This window comes from Carettochelys insculpta, chromosome 30 (genome assembly GCF_033958435.1).
Source record: "Carettochelys insculpta isolate YL-2023 chromosome 30, ASM3395843v1, whole genome shotgun sequence".
In the NCBI taxonomy this organism is placed as follows: Eukaryota; Metazoa; Chordata; order Testudines; family Carettochelyidae; genus Carettochelys; species Carettochelys insculpta.
In genome coordinates this window covers 16,208,087-16,228,027 of record NC_134166.1, presented here as the reverse complement: position 1 = coordinate 16,228,027, position 19,941 = coordinate 16,208,087, and the positions used below count along the sequence as shown (strand labels likewise).

The following is a 19,941-nucleotide window of genomic DNA, read 5'->3' as shown; positions in this document are numbered from 1 at the left end:
CTGTCCAGGTGCGATGTCACTGCTTGAGGGAGCCAAAGATGACCCTCTCCTGGGGCACTAGAGTGCCCAGTTTTGCCTGCCCTGGACCAGTGTGTATGGGGGGGCACGGTGGACCCCTGGACTGGGGAGGAAGAAACACCTCTGCACTCCCCTTCCCCCCATGACAGTTCCTCCCTAGCCTGTAGCAGTGTGAAGGAAAAGGGGCCTGAGTGTAAACAGCCCATCTCCCTGCAGCAAGACTGGGGAGTGGTTCTGCTCGTACCTCACACCCTGGGCCTGTTGGAGGGCTGAGGGGGGGCTCCCTCAGGGGTGCCTGATGCAGTGGTTGCAGTAAGTCTGCCCCTGTTGGCAGGGTGAGGCCCTTGGCCATGCCTGTGCCAGTGCACAGGAGTGAGGGGGCTCCCTTGGCCATGCCTGAGGCCATCAGTGCCTGTGCCCAACTCCCAGCCTGTATCTGTTAATGTCCCCTCCCAGGTATAGTGCCCATGAAGCTCAGCAGCCTACAAGCAGTTTCGGGTCCCCTTTTCCCAGCCCTCTGTGCTGCTTCCCCCTGGCACCACTTCTTGCACTGCAGGGCACCACTCGGGCTGCCCCAGCTGTACCAAGGTGGCCATTTCCCCTGGCTAGTGAGGGACAAGAGCTTCCATTGCAGGGAGCCCTCAGCACCTTGCATGGGAACTAGGGGCAAGAGGATTCCTGGGTTTTCTCTTCAGCTCTGGGAGGGGATGAGGGAGCTGGGAGTCTGTGGCTCTCTCCCTAGTTCAGTGCTGCATGAGAATCCCTAAGGGTCACTCTCCCTGCCTCACTTCCCCTGGAGGGCAGGGGATGAGTTTGTGCTCTGCAGGGTGCACAGTGTGTTTTCCAGCCAGTCCCAGGCTGAGTCTGCTGCTTTCTCTCTTCCATAGGCCAGGGGGGTGGGGGGAAGAGACAGGAAGGCTGGGGTGCTGGCTAGCCCCACAGGGGAGAGGGCCTATGGCACAGCCAGGTCACAAGTTGCTTGTTGCCCCTCAGGCTCAGAAGAGTGCAGTCTCAACCTGTAGGTGAGGGGTCTGACCAAGCACCCTGTCCCATCCCTCAGCCTGGGAACAGCTGTGAGCCAGTGCCCTCTAAGGGGAACAAGGCCCCTGTATCAATCCTCCCAGTCTCTGGGACCCACTGAGGCAGTGCTGGAGGGGCTATATACCCTCCCCCCTCCATCCTGAGGCAGTTGAACAGACTCCAACCCAGCCCCCCATGCAGGCAGGGAAAAGGACCAACGGACAGCACTCATTTGGGAGGGTGGAAGAGCAGGGGCAAGGGTTTTCTGCTGGGCTGCTGACCCTCAGGCAGTTGCCTTGCTCTGCAAGGGAAGGGCCTGGCTCCTCCAGTCGACCCTACAGCTAGAGGGGAGGGGATAACCTTTCAGGACTCCAGTTTAAAAGGTCTCCTGGTCTCACCCCACTGCAGAGAGCTGGAAAGCACACAGGGCCAGCTGGTGTGCTGCCCCTAACACAGAGCCACCCTCCCCCACCAGGTTTAGTGAACAGGAGGGGGGCTGGGCAGGCAAATGGGCAAAACCAGAACTTTTATTTACAAGGGAGGGCTGCAGCCCTAGACGAAGGCATTGACTTGCACACTGTCCACCTGGAGGCTTCCCTCCAGTGCAGCCTGGTAAATTTCAATGGTCTCCACCAGAGGCAGCGGTTCTGCTGTCTCAATGATGGCGATGGTCTCCCCGAACTCTGTGCACATGATGGTCTGGGTGGGCTGGGCAGCAGTGGGGGCTGGGGGGGCAGCAGGCCCGTGGGTCTTGCGGTGGCTGCGCAGGTTGGAGAGAGTTTTGAAGGTCTTGGAGCAGTGTGGGCAGCGGTGAGGGCGCTCACCCGTGTGGATGCGCCGATGCTCTGCCAGGTGCATGGACTGGATGAAGGCCTTGCCGCACTCAGGGCACTGGTAGGGACGCTCTCCTGTGTGCAAGCGCCGGTGCTCCCGCAGGTGCGTGGCCTGCCGGAAGGCCTTGCCACACTCAGGGCAGGGGAAGGGGCGCTCCCCTGTGTGCGTGCGCTGGTGTAGCTGCAGCCCGGAGGCTGCCACAAAGGTCTTGGAGCAGAGCAGGCACTTGTGCGGACGCACACCTGTATGGCGCTGCTGATGCCGGCTCAGCCCACTGGGGTTAGTGAAGCCCTTGCCACAGAGGCTGCAGGTGAAAGGGCGCTGGCCAGAGTGTACCAGCTGGTGCAAAGCCAGCTTGGCCAGGGAACCCAAGCACTTGCCGCAGGCTGGGCATGGGTACAGCTTCTTGTGAGCACAGCGGTGCTCCTCCAGCTTGGCCAGGCGGACGAAGAGCGCGCCGCAGTCTGGGCAGCGGTGGGGCTCGCGTCCGGTGTGGGCCAGCCGGTGCAGCTCCAGCAGCCGCTTGCGGGCAAAGGAATGGTCACAGTCTGGGCACTGGAAGGGCAACTGGCCTGTGTGGCTAACGCGGTGCAGTGCCAGCTTGTGGGCCCGTGAGAAGGTGGCACCGCAGTCCTGGCAAGGGAAGGGGCCGGTGCCTGAGTGAAGCAGGCGGTGCTGTTGTAGGTTGGAGGACTGAGTGAAGCGCTTCTGACAGATGTCGCACTGGTAGGGGCGCTCACCAGTGTGAGTCAGGTGGTGGCGCATCAGGTTGGCCTGGGAGGCGAAGGTCTTGCCACACTCTGTGCACTGGAAGGGGCGCTCGCCGGTGTGGGTGCGAAGGTGGTTCCGGACATGCACCAGCTTCTTGAAGGTTTTGCCACAAGTGGGGCACTTGTGCTTGCGCTCCAGCACGTGCACCACCCGCTTGTGCCGCACCATGCGGATGTGGCTGGAGAACTCCTTGCCGCACTGTGGGCACAGGAAGCCACCAGTGGCGGGGGATGCCGGAGAGCCATTCACTGCCCCCAGAGCAGCAGGGGACTGAGCTGGCTCCTGCTCGGGCGGCTGGGCTGGCTCAGGCTCAGAAGCACGAATGCGAGCCGGTGGAGCCCCACTCTTACCAGCATGGGTGCGGCGGTGGTAGAGGAACTTGGTCATATTGCTGAAGGTCTTGCCGCAGGTGCAACGGTGCAAGGGGTTGGCTGTGTGACTCTTGCGGTGTACCACCAGGGTCATCTCAGTGCCGAAGCCCAGGCCGCAGTCAACACACAGGTACAGGGCCTCGCCCTTGTGGATGCGCATGTGCTGCTCTAGTGAGGCCGCCTTCTTGAAAACTTTGCTGCAGTTGGGGCACTCATGCGTGCCATCCACATGCACACGCTGGTGAGCCAGCAGGCGGTTGGCAGTGGTGAAGCCACGCTGGCACTCGCCACACAGGAACTCCTCTGAGGCATGCTCCCGGCGATGCCGCCGCAGATCCTCTGCGGTGCCAAACTCCTGCTTGCAATCACTGCAGCACCAGGCCCGGGGAGGGGACAGCACTGGTGTCACCGGCTCCTGCAAGGGAGCAGGAGAGCTGGGGGCCTCCTGTTTGACCCCCTCAGGTGCGGGCAGCTCCCCACTCTCCTTCTCTGTCTCAGTGAAGTGCTCACCCTGGTGTTCCAGCAGCTCCTCGGGGGTCTGGAAGAGGCTGGCGCACTCGGAGCACTCGTAGGGGTGCATGGTTGGCTGGGCCGGAGCAGGGGCGGGTGGTTCGGGGGCAGTCTCGGTCTGCTGGGGCTGGTGGCTCTGGCGATGGGCCAGCCACAGGTCAGGCGCCGTGAAGAGCTCCTCGCACTCGCTGCACTGGTAGTGAATCCGGCTGGCGGGGGCGGGGGCGGGGGCGGGGGCCGGGGCGGCGCGCGGGTGCAGGCTCTGGTGCGCCAGCAGCTCGTCGGGCGAGAGCAGGACGCGCCCGCACTCCAGGCACTGGTAGCGGCTCTCCGGCGGCGGCCCCGCGGGGGGCGGCTGGCAGGGGGCCCCCAGGTGGCTCTGCTGGTGGATCAGCACCTCCTGCAGCGTGTCGGACAGCAGGCCGCACTCCGAGCACATGTACTGGTGCTGCCAGAGCAGGGAGGCGGGCAGCGCCTCGGCCATGGCCTGCGGGGAGACACAGCGTGAGGGGGGGGCCCGGGAGCGCGGGGCCTGAGGACAGCGCAGCCGGACGGGGGGCGGGAAGAGTCGGGGGGGCCGCGGCCTGTCACTCACCCCGGCCCGCCGCCGCCGCCGCCTCTCGCTCGGTCTCCACCCGGCTGCCCCGCGCCTCATGATTGGCTGCGGGCATCTGCTCCGCTGCGCCCAATCAGGGGCTTCGATATTGAGGGCCGGGCCGACTGGGAGCGGGAAAGAGGCTGTGCGGAGGAAGACGGCGGGGGCGTGGCGCACTGAAGCCCCGCCCATAACGTGCCAGCTTGGGGCGGGGTCACTCGAAGCCCGGCCCCAAAGGTTTCAACTGCGGAGAGGTGCGTCGGGCCGCCCCCCGCACCACAGCCCGCTCGGCGCTCCCGCATCACCCCGCGTGACACCCCCACGCTCGGACTCAGCACCCCCGCGTGACACCCCCATCCTCTGCATCAGCCCCCCACCACTCCCACGCTCGGCATCAGCCCCCCCAACACCCCAGCGTGACAACCCCCACGCTCAGCATCAGCCCCCCCCAGCGACACCCCCACGCTCGGCATCAGCCTCCCCCAACACCCCCATGCGACACCCCCCACGCTCGGCATCAGCACCCCAGCACCCCACGTGACACCCCCACACTGCATCAGCCCCCTCAGCACCCCCACGTGACACCCCCATCCTCTGCATCAGCCCCCTCGGCACCGAGTGACACCCCCATCCTCTGCATCAGCCACTGCAACACCCCCACGACACCCCCCAGCACCGAGTGACACCCCCATCCTCTGCATCAGTCCCCACAACACCCCCGTGACACCCCTCAGCAGCCCCAAGTGACACCTCCCCACCCTCTACATCAGCCCCCACAACACCCCTGTGTGACACCCCTCAGCAGCTCTGAGTGACACCCCTCAGCAGCCCCACACATCCTGTACTCCTCTCCCCTGCCTGACTTGCCCACACCTCCTCTTCCCACCCGGTGTGACACCCCCACATGCTCTCCCCCCACCCTGGGTGGCACTCTTGAACACAGCCACACCCCTGCATCAGCCCTGCATGAAAGTCCGACATAACCCTCCCAACACCCTCCCCACCCTGCCTGACACACCACCCCCACACATCCTGTACTCCTCTCCCCACAAGACACACACACCCCAAGCCCACATACCCCATAACACACCCTGTGTCTCCATGACAGACCCCCACTCCCATCCTGCAGTACAGACTGCAACACCCTGATCCAACCCACAAGCCATCCCCCATGACACACCATGTGCCCCTGCAATTGTGACACAGCCACACCACTCTCTGCAGCCCCATGACACACCCTGCCACCCCACAACACCTCCCGCACCTCCCCTCACACCAACCTGCGTGCCACCCTGAGACATACCCCATGTCTCTGCACCTCCCTGACACCATGTGTCCCTGCACACCCTTGTTCTGCACAGCCTACACCACAACACGCCCCCCACCATACCCCGCTGCACCACCCCATGACACTCCAACATGCTGTGACACACCCCTTGCGCAACACTCCAACACACCTCACACCCCGCATGAAACACCCCATGTGCCACCCCAACACACCCCTGCCAGATACATCATGAGTGACACAACACACCCTGCTCCACCCCCCCATCCTGTTTGGCACATCCCACGATACAACCCGCACAACCTCTCCTGCAGCTCAGCCTACATAGCCCCATGAAACACACCCAGCACTGCTCTGCATGCCACCCCAATACAGCCCTGCCCCCGCACGACAACCTGCACCACTACATGTGACACTCCCTGTGACACATCGCATATCACTCCCCACAACACACTGTGACAACACACTCCACCACAGTGAGGTACTCTGCACATGGCACGTGTGATATGCTGCAGTACACAATGAAAAATACCACGTGATATACATGACACACACAGAGGCAGCTCCATGCGCATGTTACACAGCAGCACATCCCATGACACATACAAACTGCAACACAGAATAAATGCACCAGGAACACAAACGGGACGCGCAGCATTGTGACAGACGTTGTGACAAACCCAGCTGGACACATCACAGTGACGTGCACAGGCATAAAAGAGCTGTGCCAAAGGAACACACTTCAGTACAATGTCGGAGACCCATCAAGAGAGACCCAGGCAGGTGGGCTGAGCCCAACCGCTCGCGGGCACACGGAGAACCCTGCAGGCCAGACCCACTGCAGTGACAGACGGAGTGTGAAACACGCCACTGCACGTTGGACACAGCTCCGTGATACACACCTGGAGAGACTGCCAGGCCACAAAGGGGCAGAGCAGGCACAGCACAGCGATGCAGCGACAGAAGCACACCCCCATGTGAACACACGTTGCACGGACGGGCAGGTAACAGCGGCTGCACGCGCCCCACACACAAACAAGGAAACACGCCACTCAGCCAGCTGTGCACCAGCCCGGGCACACGCGTCTCGCCGTACCGGGAAGTGGGCACTGCCGCTCCCCCTCTGGGGGGCTGCCACCCCAGCCTGCCTCGCCCCCCGTGCTGTGGGGTACGCTCCCGCCGCCCCCATCCCGGGGGTGGTAGCCTCTTCCCTCGCCCCGCCCGGCCTGGGTATGTGCGGGGGCTGATACACTCGGCTCTCTTACGTCAGTAGCGTAAGCTCCCTACCCTGGCCGTCGCGACCGCCCCTTTGCGCTAGAAGCACAGCTCCGCCATACGCCAGTTGCGCAGTTGCCACGTAGCCTGCCCAGCTCGCACCAACTGCGCGGCCGGCCCTGTCAAGTTAATAGCGTAGCGGACTCCCTCCTTTGCCGGCCTGGGCCGACCTCCTCCCCGGGCGCATGCGCCAGACATGACACTGGGAGAGGAGCGCGTCAGTCCCGCCCACACACGTGCGTCACGAGGACACAGACCAGCCGGCCGCGTGCCGGGCGGGATGTGGGAGGGGTTGGGGAAAAGCGCTCGCACTGTGGGCTGTTATGTACGCCGAGGTGAGTACTGCGCACATGCGCGAAGGGTGGGTGCGAGAGTCGCGCGTGCGCCCTAGGTGCGGGGCGGTTTCGACGCATGCGCTGGGGTCGGGAATGGGCGCGGCGGCCTGGACAGGCGCATGCGCAGGGGGGTTGCTGGGAGTGGGATGTGCGTGCGCAGAGGGATCGAAGGTGCGAGAAGGAACTAAGCGGCGGCTGAGGCGGCGGGACCTGGGTGAGACGGGGGCGAGGGGCGGTACCGGCGGGGGGTCAGGGCGAGGCGGGGGCGAGGGGCGGTACCGGCGGGGGGGGTCGGGGCGAGGCGGGGGCGAGGGGCGGTACCGGCGGGGGGGGTCGGGGCGAGGCGGGGGCGAGGGGCGGTACCGGTGGGGGGGGGGTCAGGGCGAGGCGGGGGCGAGGGGCGGTACCGGCGGTCGGGGCGAGGCGGGGGCGAGGGGCGGTACCGGCGGGGGCGAGGGGCGGTACCGGCGGGGGGGGGGTCGGGGCGAGGCGGGGGGTCGGGGCGGTACCGGCGGGGGGGGGGGCGAGGCGGGGGCGAGGGGCGGTACCGGCGGGGGGGGTCGGGGCGAGGCGGGGGCGAGGGGCGGGACCGGCGGGGGGGGGGTCGGGGCGAGGGGCGGGACCGGCGGGGGGGTCCGGGCGAGGGGCGGGACCGGCGGGGGGGGGGGGTCGGGGCGAGGCGGGGGCGAGGGGCGGGACCGGCGGGGGGGGGGTCGGGGCGGGGGCGAGGGGCGGTACCGGCGGGGGGGGTCGGGGCGAGGCGGGGGGGGGGGGTCGGGGTGAGGCGGGGGCGAGGGGCGGGACCGGCGGGGGGGGTCGGGGCGAGGGGTGGGACCGGCGGGGGTGAGGTCGGGGATTGTCTGGGGAGCACTCGGGGCGGGGCACAGCCATGCTAACGGGGAGGAGGTGTACAGGCTGGGGGGGTAGGGGGTGGTGTGCTGGGAGGTGGGCTGAAGCGTGGGCTGGGGGTGTGGGTGTGCCACTCGGGGGCATGGTGCTCTCTGTTTGGTGGGGAGGTATCCCGCTGTGTTCTCAAGCCTTGTTTGTTTTGTGTCATATGGCTGCTGCCATCTTGTGGTACCTTTACTCCAGGACAGCTCTGCAGGGAGGCCCCATGTTAGTCATAGAATTCTAGGGCTGGAAGGGACTTCAGGGGGTCATCCAGTCCTGCCCGCTGCCTAAAGCTCTGTCATGTAATAGGCTTTTCCGTGCAGATTTCACGATTGAGTTCTTGTGTGGGGTGGTTCCTAGTGGTGCTAAGAGAAGGAGTGGGACTGCTGGCATCTGTCCCCCGCTGTGGGGTGGGATGTTGGGTGAGAGGCTGGGAGCCAGGACTCCTGGGTGCTCTCCCTGGCTCTGAGCGAAGAGTAGGGCATCAGGACTCCAAAGTTTGTGATAAAATAACAGGATTAGGAAGGGAACACGGGTGTCCTAGTGCTCTGTCCCCAGCGTCTTGGAGTTGCACTTAGTGCTGTTTTGAAGATCTGACGGTACAGTCTGGCCATATGTGACTCCCTTTTTTCTTTGCTCGTCTGTACTGCACCAGAGTACTTCTGCTCTGACTCATAGTCCTGCTTTGTTCTCTTGTAGATGCTGTTGGGAGTGAGGTGCTTTAGTGAGTGCCCAGAGAGAACTTGTGCTGTGGGATTCCCCCCGGGTTCTTCATCCAGCCCTAAGACGTGTCCAACCCCAATTCTCTTCCCATTCACCTATTCCAGAGCATCTCCCACCATTGTACTGCTCCATCTCTAGCTGATTTGCAAGACTCTGACCTGGAATGGCTGAGATGAAGCGGCCGGTGGTTTCCCAGCCCTGGGAGGAGGAGGAGTGCTTGGAGTACTACGGCATGGTGTCCTTGCATCACATGTTTGAGGTGGTCGGCTCTCAGCTGACTGACAATGATGTGGCTGTGCTCTCCTTTCTCTTGGATGAGACCCAGCCTTGGATCCACCCGCTGGACCCTGGGCTGTGGGCTGTGGCAGAGGAGAGTGGAGCAGAGACTCCTTCACCTCTTCTGGAGAGCTGGCAAAGGAGGAGCTGGCGCTGGCAAGCTGCAGAGGAGGCAACCAAGAGCTTAGAGGTGGTGGGTGAGCGGCATCAGCCCAGGAACGGGGTGGAACTGCTGCTGGAGCTAGAGAGAAGGGGGAAATGTGATGAGACCAATTTCCTGCAGCTCTTGCAGCTCCTGCGGTTGCTGACCAGGCATGACCTGTTGCCCTATGTCACTTTGAAGAGGCAGCGAACAGGTAGGAGGGCTTGGGATGTATAGGGGGTTTGGGCTCTGAGGGGCGCCTGTCCCAGGGGAATTCACGTTTCATTTCTCCCTTAGTGTCTCCTGAACGATACACCTACGGCCCATCTGTGACAGCTTCTGATCGGCAGATGGATAGTTGTCTTGGTTCAGCCTCTGCAGAGACTCAGCCTGATCAGTGGGAGACAGGTACGGTGGCTGGCTGCGCTGGGATGGAGGATGTATAATCCTCTGCCTGCACTAACCACTTCCCTTTCTGCATAGTTGGTGACAAAACTGCAGGATGTTGGCCTGTTTTTTTTCCAGGCCCTCACTGGGGAAATTGGTGTGGATGTCAGCCATGGTGTGTGGTGGTGGTGAATTCTGCTCCCTCCATTGGTTTGTAGAGGGAGCAGTGCCTGCCCTCTGGAGGTGTGGGAGGTGGTTCTTAAATCACTGTTCGCTTCCTATAGCAGAGGTAGAGCCCAGCAGTCTTGGCTACCAGTGTCGCTGCTCTGGCCATGAGACTTTGCTGACTTTTTAGAGTTCTGATCCAAGTTTTTGCCCTTTGTGTTGCAATGTTCCTGCTAAGCAGATCTTCTTTCTTCAGGCTCCAATTCCAGCAAGAGGAAGCGGGTGTGCAGAGGCAGGGCACAAACTAGTGCCCTTGGAAGGCGACGTGGGGCCAAGACAGTCACTGCCCTCAAGCAGGAGTCCCCTTCCCCCTCCAAAGTGACCTGTGGTAGGTGTCTGGCGCATGCCCAGGGTCCTTTCACATTTGGACCACGCCATGGAAAGGCTCTGGTTCCCACTGGGGGATAGATTGGTACCTCCTGCTCTCCCCCTCAGCTGGGGCGGAGCAGGGATGCTGGTCTGAGGCTTACAGCAAAGTGCAGATCCCTTTCATGTCAGCAATCTCAAAGCTGTGTGAGTCCAGTGGGGTACCTCAACCCCAGCCCTTTGGGCCTCTTTCTGGAGTAGAGGAGCAGGGAGCCCTGGCCCACTACTGTGAGCCCCATTCCCTGACCACCCCAGTCGCTTTTTTCCATCATGATTCTAACTGTCCAAATGGCTGTACCTTGTGAGAGGGCGGGAGGAAACTTCTGAGATGTGCCAGCCATCATGTGTCAGGTGCTGTACTGAGCAGTGCCTGACTTCCATCCCGTGTTATATGCTGGTCTAGGTGCTGAGCTGGGGCGTGCTAGCTAATCCCCAGGCCCCTGCGGGCTTGGAGGAAGAAGCAGAGAACAAATAACTGAGCAAAAGCTGGTTCCACTGTTGGAATTGTAATCCCAAAGTAGATTTCTATTCCAGACCTGTGTCTGTGTAGCACTAGGAGAGTGGGGGTGGTTTGGGCCAGGTGTCTGGGTGCTGTGGCAGAGCAGAGAGCTGAGAGTATTCATGCTTATTCCTTTAAATACTGCCTCTGGTACCCTGCCTGTTGGGGGCTGTGCTTTGTGTTCCTGCTTGAAGGAGCACAGGTTCAGCTCTGCCCTCTGTCACCATTCGGGATGGAGTCTCCGTCTTCAGAAACTCATTCCACAGGTGCTGCCTTTAGACTAGCAACGGAAAAGCTAGTGAGGTTGGCTCCTGCAGTGCTTGTGTGCAAAATTTCCAATCCCTGGTGCTGTCAACACCTGGGCTCTAGGCCCATTCAGCTGACGTCGTGCTGCCTGTCTGTGGCTCAGTTTCTCTAGCTGTAAACTGAAAATAACAATCCTGATTCCTTGGTAAAAGTCTTTGAGATTTACCAGTGGAAAGCACTATTGGAGCTGGGACGGAGCATTGTGGAACTCTGAGAGATCAAAGTCCAAACTAGAAGGTCTGGGGCTGCTTGTCATACATGGGCCCTCTGAGCTCTCTCCCATCTAGATGATATAACACCCCCCTCCCCGCCACCCACACACTGTTAGCAGGTTTTGCAGGGGTGGCTTCTAGTCATGCAGAATGGGTTTGGTGTCACCCGCCCCGAATGCACACTAGTTAGCAGAATGATTATTTTTGTCTTTACATCTTAGAGATCTATTCTGGTGCATGGCCATTCCCAAACATTCCCCTAGCTCTGGTAGAGCTCAGCTGCTGCCCTTCAGAGAGGTAGCCAGCTCCATGCCATGATGGTGGCCTGGATATCTATCTCCAAGACCAGCATATAACCCCTACACTCTGCTCAGCCAGATGGGTGTCGAGCGCCAGCGGCACTACGCTCTGTGTCCTGTTGTCTTTGTCACTGCGATGTGAATGACCGGAAAAGCAAACTGCACAAAAATGCTCTCTTCCCGTTTGACCAATTTGCAGGCCATGAGTTCTAACGAAGAAGGTTCAAAAATAATTCAATGAGTGTCAAAACTGCAACTTCAAGGTGCAGCTAAGCCATCCGGCGGGTAGGTGCACGGATCGGACCGTAAGCTCCCTTCCACACTAGATTGTTGGATGTCTGTTTGATGATGCCTTACTTGGGGGCACAAATCCCAGGACCGCTGGTGAGGTGCAGATGGCTGCTCTGCATTCAGAACTTTCCTGAGCTACAGGAAGCTGGGCCCTCCCCTCTCTTCCAGGCTAGGGCCTGGCAGCTAGTCTGATTTTCCTTGGTATCACTATTTTTTTTGGTTGCTGCTGCTGCTACTTGATTTCTGCCAATTCTCTCTCAATCCATCATTTAAATTCCAGGTTACTAAGCAAAAGTTGATGGTAAAGAGACCCTGTGTCTCTAATGCAAGCTACTCAGAACTGTCTCGTAAAGGTAACTGATTCCAGCGCACCCAAGCTCGCCTGCAGTTGTCGGTGAAACCCATCCTGTTTTGAATGTGTGCTCTAGAATCCCCACTGCAGGGCTCTGGCAGGGCTCTCTCCCCATGCATGCTGATCCAGAGAGACCTCAGCAGTGTTGAGTCCACCCCCCACCCCACTTTAGGACAGCTTCTGTGTCCTTGCCAAGAGGGTGCAGCCGCTCTAGAAGAGCATGGCAGGGACTCTGCCACAGATCCCCAGCAGGGTCTGATGGCATTGGCCTGCATGCCAGCTCACATGCTGGGGTGCAGGGAGAACAGGGGATGGACCAAGGAGCCTCCCCCAACCCCAGCATGCAGGATTCTTGCCAGATTCCAGCCAGTAGCAGAAAGTCCCCAAGCTGTGCTGCTGATCACTGCTGGAGTCATATGAACAGGCTTGGAATTTGGCACCTTCCTTCCAGCTGCTCAGCTCATAAGTTCAGTCACTCCCCTGCACAGCCTGGCAACAGCCCACCCCTGCTGTGTCACTGGCTCCCACGTGCTCCTGCCAAGCAAGGGTGAGCTTCCAGGTGCTCCCCGGTTTGCTGGGGGGTGTTTGTCACCTCCTCATCTGGTGTCCCTCCATCAGTCAACAGCTGGCTCCCACCCCACAGCCGAGGGTTTTTGCTGTATTGATGCTCAGAGTGATTTCTTGCTGTTTTGTGCTAAAAGCTTTGAACCATGTTTCTCTCGGTCCACAGTTGCGATCAGCCGCCCGGAAAAGCATAACTAATAGCCCAAGCAAGCGGGCCGAGTGCCGGGCTCTGGTAAAAACCCAAACTCACTTTGGAGCACAGCTCCTGCGATGGCCCAGCCCCCAGCAGCTTTGCCTATTAGCTGGGCTTGGATGGACAGGGCCTGCGGACGCTGGTGGGGCCCAAGCCCATGTCTGTAATGGGCTCTGTGCAGGTTTGACAGCAGAGGGACTAGCTCACCTGCCCAAGATGGAGGAATCTGGACCACTAGTGTCCAAGCTCCAGTCATCTGGTGATCCCTGCCAGTGTGCTTTGCTCTCGCTGACCCTCTCCTAATGGCACGTGGGGAGTTGGAGCAAAGCCCCTGCTCTGTGGTACTTAGTGGGTTTCAGCCTTGAGTGGCTTCCTTTGTGCTATCCATGGCTTTTCCCAGCTGGTGGCAACGGAGTGTCTCCTCAGAGGAGCTGGACATGCCTTGCCTATGTCCTGTTCCTTCCGACTTTCAGGAGCAGCAGCCCCAACTATATGTAACCTCAGCAGCTGCTCAGAGCTCCATTTCTCCCAGCACAGATGGGGAGGAGGTGTCCCCAGTCCTGCTCCTCCAGCCCCTCCCAGGAAGAAGTAGGATGCCAGTGTGTTAATGGCACTTCCATGCTGTTCCTGGATTTGGGGATGTCTTGAGCCAAGCTTCTGGGTGGTGTGTGGTGTCAGTTACATGGAAGGAAACGGCCAGCTGCTCTGTGTGTCACTGGCATCTGGAGGAGCAGGCAGGGTAGGGACCTGAGCAGGAGGTTTGGGGGTTTGAATTGCAGTCAGGGTGCCCTGGGACACCCTTTTCCCCACCCTAGTCTGGATTGCCTTATTCCCCAAGTGCTCTTGAATTCTGGAGAGGCAGGGGTTCTGATTACAGCTTGCACTGGCATCCCAGACAGAGCATAGCCCTAATGGATGATGGGTTCCAGGCAAGGGTGCCAAGTCCAGCCATGTGGCCAGAATGGGCATCCTTTCTTGGCACATGTCTGTCAGAGCCCACCATCACCTCTTTGCTCCTCTGGCCTCCTGGACTGGGTGTGACTTCGGTACTGGCCGCTCTGTGGAAGGTGGGGGGGTCTTGGACTCTAAGTAGAATGATTTGGTTCTAGGGTGGGGGCATGGGCTCTGGGCGGGTTTGCCCTGGCAGTGGAGGCCGGGGCTGTGACTGCACTCTTGAGTTAATACTTCTACAGGTGAGGACCACGAGACAGAGCCATTAAAGCAGACGGCCTTGTAGAGCGTATGTAACACCCACCTGCCTCTCGGGTTATTTATTTGACTGTATCTTGCTCTGTAGCCATTGTTTAATTTTTCCTTTGAAATGCCCCTCTCAATTTTGGCCTGACAGGCGGCTAATCCAAAACTACACTCCACTTCATCCTGGCTACTTGGCTACAGCCCAACCCTGCCAAATCTGGGGAAAGGGGGTAGGAGAAGTCGGTCTTCCAACAAGTGGAGCTAGGGTGGCAGGAGCCAGCTGTGAAGATGGTCAGTGATGGGGTGCTGATCTCACAAAGCAGGCCCTTGAAATACATGGGATGGACTCTGTATTGGGAGCGAAAAAGGAGAGTAGAGCAGAGGCCAGCTATGCTGGGGCTTTGGTAGAGCTGCCCTGCTGGGGCTTTGGTAGAGCTGCCCTGCTGGGTCAGTAAGGAGGTGAGCTGACTGATTGAGCCCAAGCTGGGGTGTAGGGGAGGCTGACTTGTGTGAGCCCACAGAGCCACTTTGGAGGGTCTTGGCTAGCTGGACAGGGATGCTTGAGAGGCCAGTGGGCCTAAGCAGGCCAGTACAAGATGGGCATTTGGCAAGGTTTGGCTGTAGACCTGTGCCAAGAGGCTGCTCTCAGGTGGGAGCCCGGAGCCCTTGGTGAGCCAGCCCCAGGCCAGTTCAGAGCTGCCCTCCCCCTCCAGCGTCACACTGCATGAGCGCGTGGTCTCTGTGTGCCGCTGGCCTGTGCCCTCCGGCTCTAATGCCCTGTGTGTCTCCTTCCCTCCCCTCTGTGTGTCTCTGTCCCTCTTTCCCCAGACATCCGACTGCGGGTGCGGGCCGAGTTCTGTCAGCACGAGCCAGTCCTGCGGCAGAATGTGCTGTCCAACAAGCAGCACCGTCTGGAGCGCCAGTTTGACATCTTTGGCCAGTCCAACACCATCCTCAAGTCCCGCGACCTGGGCTCCATCATCTGTGACATCAAGTTTTCAGAGCTCTCGTATTTGGATGCTTTCTGGAGCGACTACATGAATGGCTCACTGCTAGAGGCCCTCAAGGGTGTCTTCCTCACTGAGTCGCTAAAGGACGCTGTGGGGCAGGAAGCAATCCGCCTGCTGGTCAACGTGGATGAGGATGACTATGAGGAGGGACGCCGGCTGCTGCTGGAGAGCCTTGGCCCCCAGTGACCAGCCGCTGGGAAACCATCTGGGTAGGTAGCTGACCCTGTTCTGCTTGGTGTTAACCAGACTCTCCTGGCTTGGATAGCTAGCACCCCACCTTTCCTCTCCCCTGTCTACTCCAGCAACCTTGTATGCTAGCCACTCGTGCCCCAGCACTGAGGAGCAGCTGGGCTGAACAGAGGAGTCCATCCTGGGTAGGGAGGTATAGTAGAGAGGGTGAGGTCTCCCTGCCTTTTCTGTGGGCCTCCTCCTATGCTCCACTCTGGCACTTAACCCCTTCCTTTCTTTTCTCCCAGGTCTGTACTTTCTTCTCAGCCACTGGAGCGCGTCCATTTGGGACACTGACCCTGTCTGTGTGCTGCCATGGGGCAAACCCCAGGGAGTGTGCCTGCAGGCCTTGGACTGTGCTAGAGGCCAGCCGTTTTCAGGGGCCCATGGTCAGCCTTGGGTCAAGCATCGGACTCACTGATGGTCCTCCTGTGTCGGCAAGATGGGCAACTTCAGGTGCATAGGGCATCCCTGGGCATGGCACAGCCCACAAGGAGACTTGACCATTATATTGAGGATCCAAAGCTCCTTTTCCTCCACTGCCTTTTTGGCTCCTTTCACCCCGAGGCTGGGGAGAGTCAGGAGCTGTTTGTGCAGTGGGGAGCTGCATGTCCCTTTTCTTAGGGATATCTTCCTGTGCTCTGACTTGTACATAATATAAATAGGGGGCGGGAGGGAGCGGCAGGGGCTGGGGGAGAGGAAGCCTGCCAGTGTCTTTATTTAAAAAAGATGGTATTTTTTTAAGCAAAAGCCAAAAAAAAAAAAAAAAAACCCAAATGACCCATTCTCCCCCCCCCTTGATCTTTTTTTGACAAATGGTTTTGCAGTGTCTTGTATTGGCAGATGGGCGAAATCAATAAAAGCCAATTTGTAGAGGAGAGTCATTTTGCCCTGGAAGTCAGCGTGTTTCTTCTCTGCCAGTGTGGGCAAGAACCTAAGTCCTGGCTGGGGTAGGTCCTAGGAGTCTGTCTCACTCCCAGTTTGCATGTGCGCGCACACACACATTTCCTCCCCGCCCAGTGCAGCTGAACCCAGCAGTACAACGTGGGAATAGGTTTGGGCTCTTTCCCAAGAGGGAAGTCCAGCAACCCCAGGTAGTCTCGAAGGGAAGACTGCTGAGTTGCCTGCTCCTTGTCCATGGTAGTGCAGGTGCAGGCTCCTTTCTCCAGTGCTGGCACAGGCCCCGACCAGCCAGAGGAAATGCTGGTGAACTTGCTGCCTTCAGTGCAGGGTTGGCTGCTTGGCAGGGCTCCTGGTGCCCTTCCTCCCTCCAGGGGTGCGGGCAGATCCTAGCGAGTAGTCCAGCTCACTGCTCCTACTCAGCCCTTCACATCTCCAGCATGTGGCTGAAAGTGAGGGTGTGGAGTGTGGCGGTGCCCTGTCTATCCATAGGGAATTGCTGTGATTTGATCCCACTGTCGCTCGCATTGCTTCCCTGAGGGCAAACTGGTTCCAAAGCAGCTTTTAGTACAGAGTAGGAGACAAGAACAGACCCCATGCCAGGTCAAGGGGCCAACTAGCTGTGTGCAGCCAGGGCTAGGTGCTTCCCAGGGACGGAACAGACGTGGGCAGTTGAGTGATCCATTTTCTGGCAATCAGAGACAGGCATCCCATTGCCAGGGGGTGGACGCTGCTCAGCTTCACCACGAGCTGCTGTTCTTTCTGAATTCAGTGAGTGGTTTGTCCTTTCCACCATCTGGGGGTGAGTTCTGCTAGTTCTATGGCATGAAAGAATAATTTCTGATATTTGAAATCTGCTGCTTGATGATTCCATGAAGGATCTGGTTTTTTGTGGCACTTCCTTGCTCATTTTCTGCTCCTCTGAGGAGTTTGTGGACCTCTTTCATAGCCCCCGTTAGTCATCTCTTTTTCCAAACTCAATGATCCAGTCTTTTTCATCTTCTCTCACACACTATTCCACCCTCCGTTGGCTTCTGTTGCTCTTCTTTCTGTTTCATACCCACTTAGTTGGGTTTTGAGATGAGCGAGCAGATGATGCAAGTGTACCAGGTTTTAGGTATTGGTCTTATATTTTTGGTTTCATCTTCTCCTTTCCCGGTGGTTCCGAACGGTCAGCTTTTCTGAGATCTAGTCACGTTGACTCCATGATCTTTCCTGAGTGGTAACCTCTAAGCTAGACAGCAGCAGTGCACATGTATATTTCGGAACCCATAATCCCATGTGTGTTGCTTTGCACTTAACATGCAAATTTGTCTGCTGTTTTATTACCCAGTCACTAGTTTGGTGTGATCCATTTGTAACTTCATAGGCGGCTTTGGCCTTATCCTAGAATGCTGGACCTCGAGAGGCCATTGAGTCCTGTCCTCTGCCCCAATGGCAGGACCAAGTACTGTCTAAACTATCCCTGACAGATATTTAAGAACAAGTTAGATAAATATCTCCAGAGATGGAGATAAAACCTTTGCATGGCCAGCATGGGGCTTGAACCCATGACCTTGGCATTATGAGCACCACCCTCTAACCAGCTGAGCTCTCCAGCCTACTGTTTTGTTATAAAGTATAGGGAGATACACCTCTCATAGAGCTGGAAGGGCCCTCAGGAGGTCATTGAGTCCAGTCCCTGCCCTCTTAGCAGGACCAGGCACCATCCCTCTTTTTCCCCCAATCCCTAAATGGCTCCCTCAAGGATTGAGCTTACAACCCTGCATTTAGCAGGCCCATCCTCAAACCACTGAGCTATCCCTCCCCCAAAATATAACCACGCCCAAACCCTTGCCCAGCCTCCACAGGGTTGGGACGCACAACCCTAGATTTACAAGGCTGATGACCAAACCCCTGAGCTGTTCCTTCTCCCGAGGTCTTGGATGCCTTGACTTTTTGGGAGGGACCTTGACAAAGCTTTCTGGAGGTTTATATACACTGGCTCCTGGATCCCCTTGTCCGCATGCTTGTTGCCCCCTGAGAGATCCCTAGTACACTGGTGCCCAAGAGAGATGTAAGGAGTCACCCCAGCACCAGCCCTGATTATTCATGGAAGCTCTGGGGTGTGGTCTGCCCCAGAGCACAGCTGGTGGCTGCTGGGTCTGCAGGAGCTATCGGTGTCACTTGTGCCACGTGATTGTCCTAAGCTGCACTTTGCCTCCTTGAGCTGCCTTGCAGCCATCTGGTGCAGAGGTGGATACAAGTTACACACCACAGTTGTTCTGCAGTTTCACAGGGGAGTTTCTGCTGAACACCTCGGTGAATCCCATCCTGCCCTGCTGCCTTAGTACCATTATTCTTACCCATTTCTTTCCAAAGCACCTTTCCTGCTGCGTCAGGCGGGGACGGTTCCTTAGAGCTGTGGCAATCTCTGTCCCAGCTGCTGCAGTGAAATCCATAGAATGAATTCATTCACTTTAGCAAGAGCGATGCCTTTCAGTTAGCTGCTAGGGCCTGACTCTTGCAGAGCCCTAGCACTTCAGTGGGAGGCTGCCTGCTTCTGCTGGCTTTAAAATAAAAATTGCTGTTGGTTTCTGGGTCTCTCGTGCTCCCTGCCAATTCGTGCTCCCTGCTTGCTGGGGAATGGTGGCTGCAACTGACCTGGATCAGGTATGAGCTGGGAAAGCCCGTGGGGACCCCAGGCCTGAGTGCCTGTGGGAGCTGCTCTCCCTGGGGCTGACCTGAGAGGCAGAGACTGGGACCTTCTCTGTAGCATGTGGCGTTGCTGAGGTGCAACAGCTGCCTGCCAGCCCTAGCAGAGTGGGGTCAGTCCTTGCATCGGGTTCAAGGCCCTGCTGAGCCTGGCTCCTTTGCAGGGGCTTTGCAGACCTTACGTATTCAGGCACGACGGCTGCTGCTCAGGCTGTTGGCTCAGAGGTGGGGGCTGTCCCTGAGTGGCTGTGCTGTACTGGAGCTGGGAGTGCAGCAAAGGGCCTGGGGGCTCCCTAGCCTTTCCCTACTCCATTCGTCAAGTGGATGGCTCTTGGCTCACCCTGGGCTGTTCCTGTGCCTGGGGCATTGCCCCCATTGCTCTGAGGGGTGTAAGCCCAACCTGCAAGGGGCTGGGCCTCTTGCCCCCTTCCGTGTGACTAGGGCACTCAGCCCCAGTGCCAGCAGCTCCTTTTGTGCCCTCCTGCGACCTGTGCTGACAGTGGCAGGAGGGTGCTGTGCGGATGTGACCTGGGGGTGGGAATAGGGAACCAGAGGACCCTGCTGTCCAGGCTCCATGCTGGCAGGCCCAGGGGAGGAACAGATCAGCGAACTCCCTGGGGGCATTGGGGTGACCCGAGCAATAGGAGGAGACTGAGGGACCCTGAATGAAACACAGGGGCTGACAGGGCTTCAACCAGCAGGGGTGCAGCAGGCAAGGGTCAGCGTTTGTTACCGGGGCTCTGGTTCACCCAATGGCCGCCAGGTGGCACCAGCTCTCTGCAGGTTCTTTCCCAGGTGTCCTGGGTACCTCCAACCTTCACTCCCCCACCCCACCCTGCCACGAGAGAGAGAACCCTGGCATCCTGCCATGCTCCTTACCTGCCCCCTATCCCTCCCAGGCATCCTGCTCAGCCCCCAAGCACAAGGCCTTGCTCCTCTCCCAGGGCTGAGCTAGTATACAGGCATTCTTCGCCACCACCCTAAAACACCAGTCCCCACTGCCATCCCAGCGCTGAGGTAGAACCCAGGCATCCAGCGGGTACTGGTCAGTGGCTCAATATCTGCATGGCGGTTGGTTTCAAGCGGAGTGCCACAAGGCTGAGTTCTGGGGCTGGTGTTATTCAGTATCTTTATTAATGACGTGGATGAGGGACTGGGTTGCACCCTCAGCA

At 59.0% G+C, this 19,941-nt stretch overlaps 2 protein-coding genes across 6 annotated transcripts; one reads left to right on the top strand and one right to left on the bottom strand.

The window, feature by feature from the left end:
• Positions 1 to 1,550: 1,550 nt before the first annotated feature.
• On the bottom strand, positions 1,551 to 6,853 carry LOC142003973 (uncharacterized). 3 transcript variants are annotated; one of them, XM_074981376.1, is made up of 2 exons: positions 6,692 to 6,853; positions 1,551 to 4,011 (listed from the first exon to the last, which is right to left on the bottom strand). In XM_074981376.1, exon 2 carries the CDS (start codon positions 4,006 to 4,008, stop codon positions 1,591 to 1,593), a length of 2,418 nt encoding a protein of 805 aa, XP_074837477.1. In that variant the 5' UTR covers positions 4,009 to 4,011; positions 6,692 to 6,853; the 3' UTR covers positions 1,551 to 1,590. The 3 variants fall into 3 exon arrangements, with proteins under 3 accessions (XP_074837477.1, XP_074837478.1, XP_074837476.1); XM_074981377.1 differs by having other exon boundaries at positions 6,670 to 6,694; XM_074981375.1 differs by lacking the exon at positions 6,692 to 6,853 and adding an exon at positions 4,120 to 4,376.
• On the top strand, positions 6,175 to 16,059 carry DEDD2 (death effector domain containing 2). Of its 3 annotated transcripts, none has more exons than XM_074981379.1 (6): positions 6,175 to 6,408; positions 8,605 to 9,260; positions 9,344 to 9,454; positions 9,855 to 9,986; positions 14,766 to 15,156; positions 15,424 to 16,059. In XM_074981379.1, the coding sequence occupies exons 2-5, from the start codon at positions 8,792 to 8,794 to the stop codon at positions 15,131 to 15,133; spliced, it is 1,080 nt and encodes a 359-aa protein (XP_074837480.1). In that variant the 5' UTR covers positions 6,175 to 6,408; positions 8,605 to 8,791; the 3' UTR covers positions 15,134 to 15,156; positions 15,424 to 16,059. The 3 variants fall into 3 exon arrangements, with proteins under 3 accessions (XP_074837480.1, XP_074837479.1, XP_074837481.1); XM_074981378.1 differs by lacking the exon at positions 6,175 to 6,408 and adding an exon at positions 7,134 to 7,228; XM_074981380.1 differs by lacking the exon at positions 6,175 to 6,408 and having other exon boundaries at positions 8,611 to 8,629; positions 8,733 to 9,260.
• The last annotated feature ends 3,882 nt before the right edge of the window (positions 16,060 to 19,941 follow it).

What these genes read in the sequence shown, in the direction of transcription:
- LOC142003973 (XM_074981375.1), bottom strand. Translation starts at nt 4,311, where the DNA reads ATGGGCGGGGCTTCAGTGCGCCACGCCCCCGCCGTCTTCCTCCGCACA. An exon ending in GGCGGCGGCGGCGGGCCGGG is followed by an intron (nt 4,012 to 4,119) that starts GTGAGTGACAGG and finishes GTCTCCCCGCAG; the next exon opens with GCCATGGCCGAGGCGCTGCC.
- DEDD2 (XM_074981379.1), top strand. Translation starts at nt 8,792, where the DNA reads ATGGCTGAGATGAAGCGGCCGGTGGTTTCCCAGCCCTGGGAGGAGGAG. An exon ending in GCCTGATCAGTGGGAGACAG is followed by an intron (nt 9,455 to 9,854) that starts GTACGGTGGCTG and finishes TTCTTTCTTCAG; the next exon opens with GCTCCAATTCCAGCAAGAGG. An exon ending in CCCCTCCAAAGTGACCTGTG is followed by an intron (nt 9,987 to 14,765) that starts GTAGGTGTCTGG and finishes CTCTTTCCCCAG; the next exon opens with ACATCCGACTGCGGGTGCGG.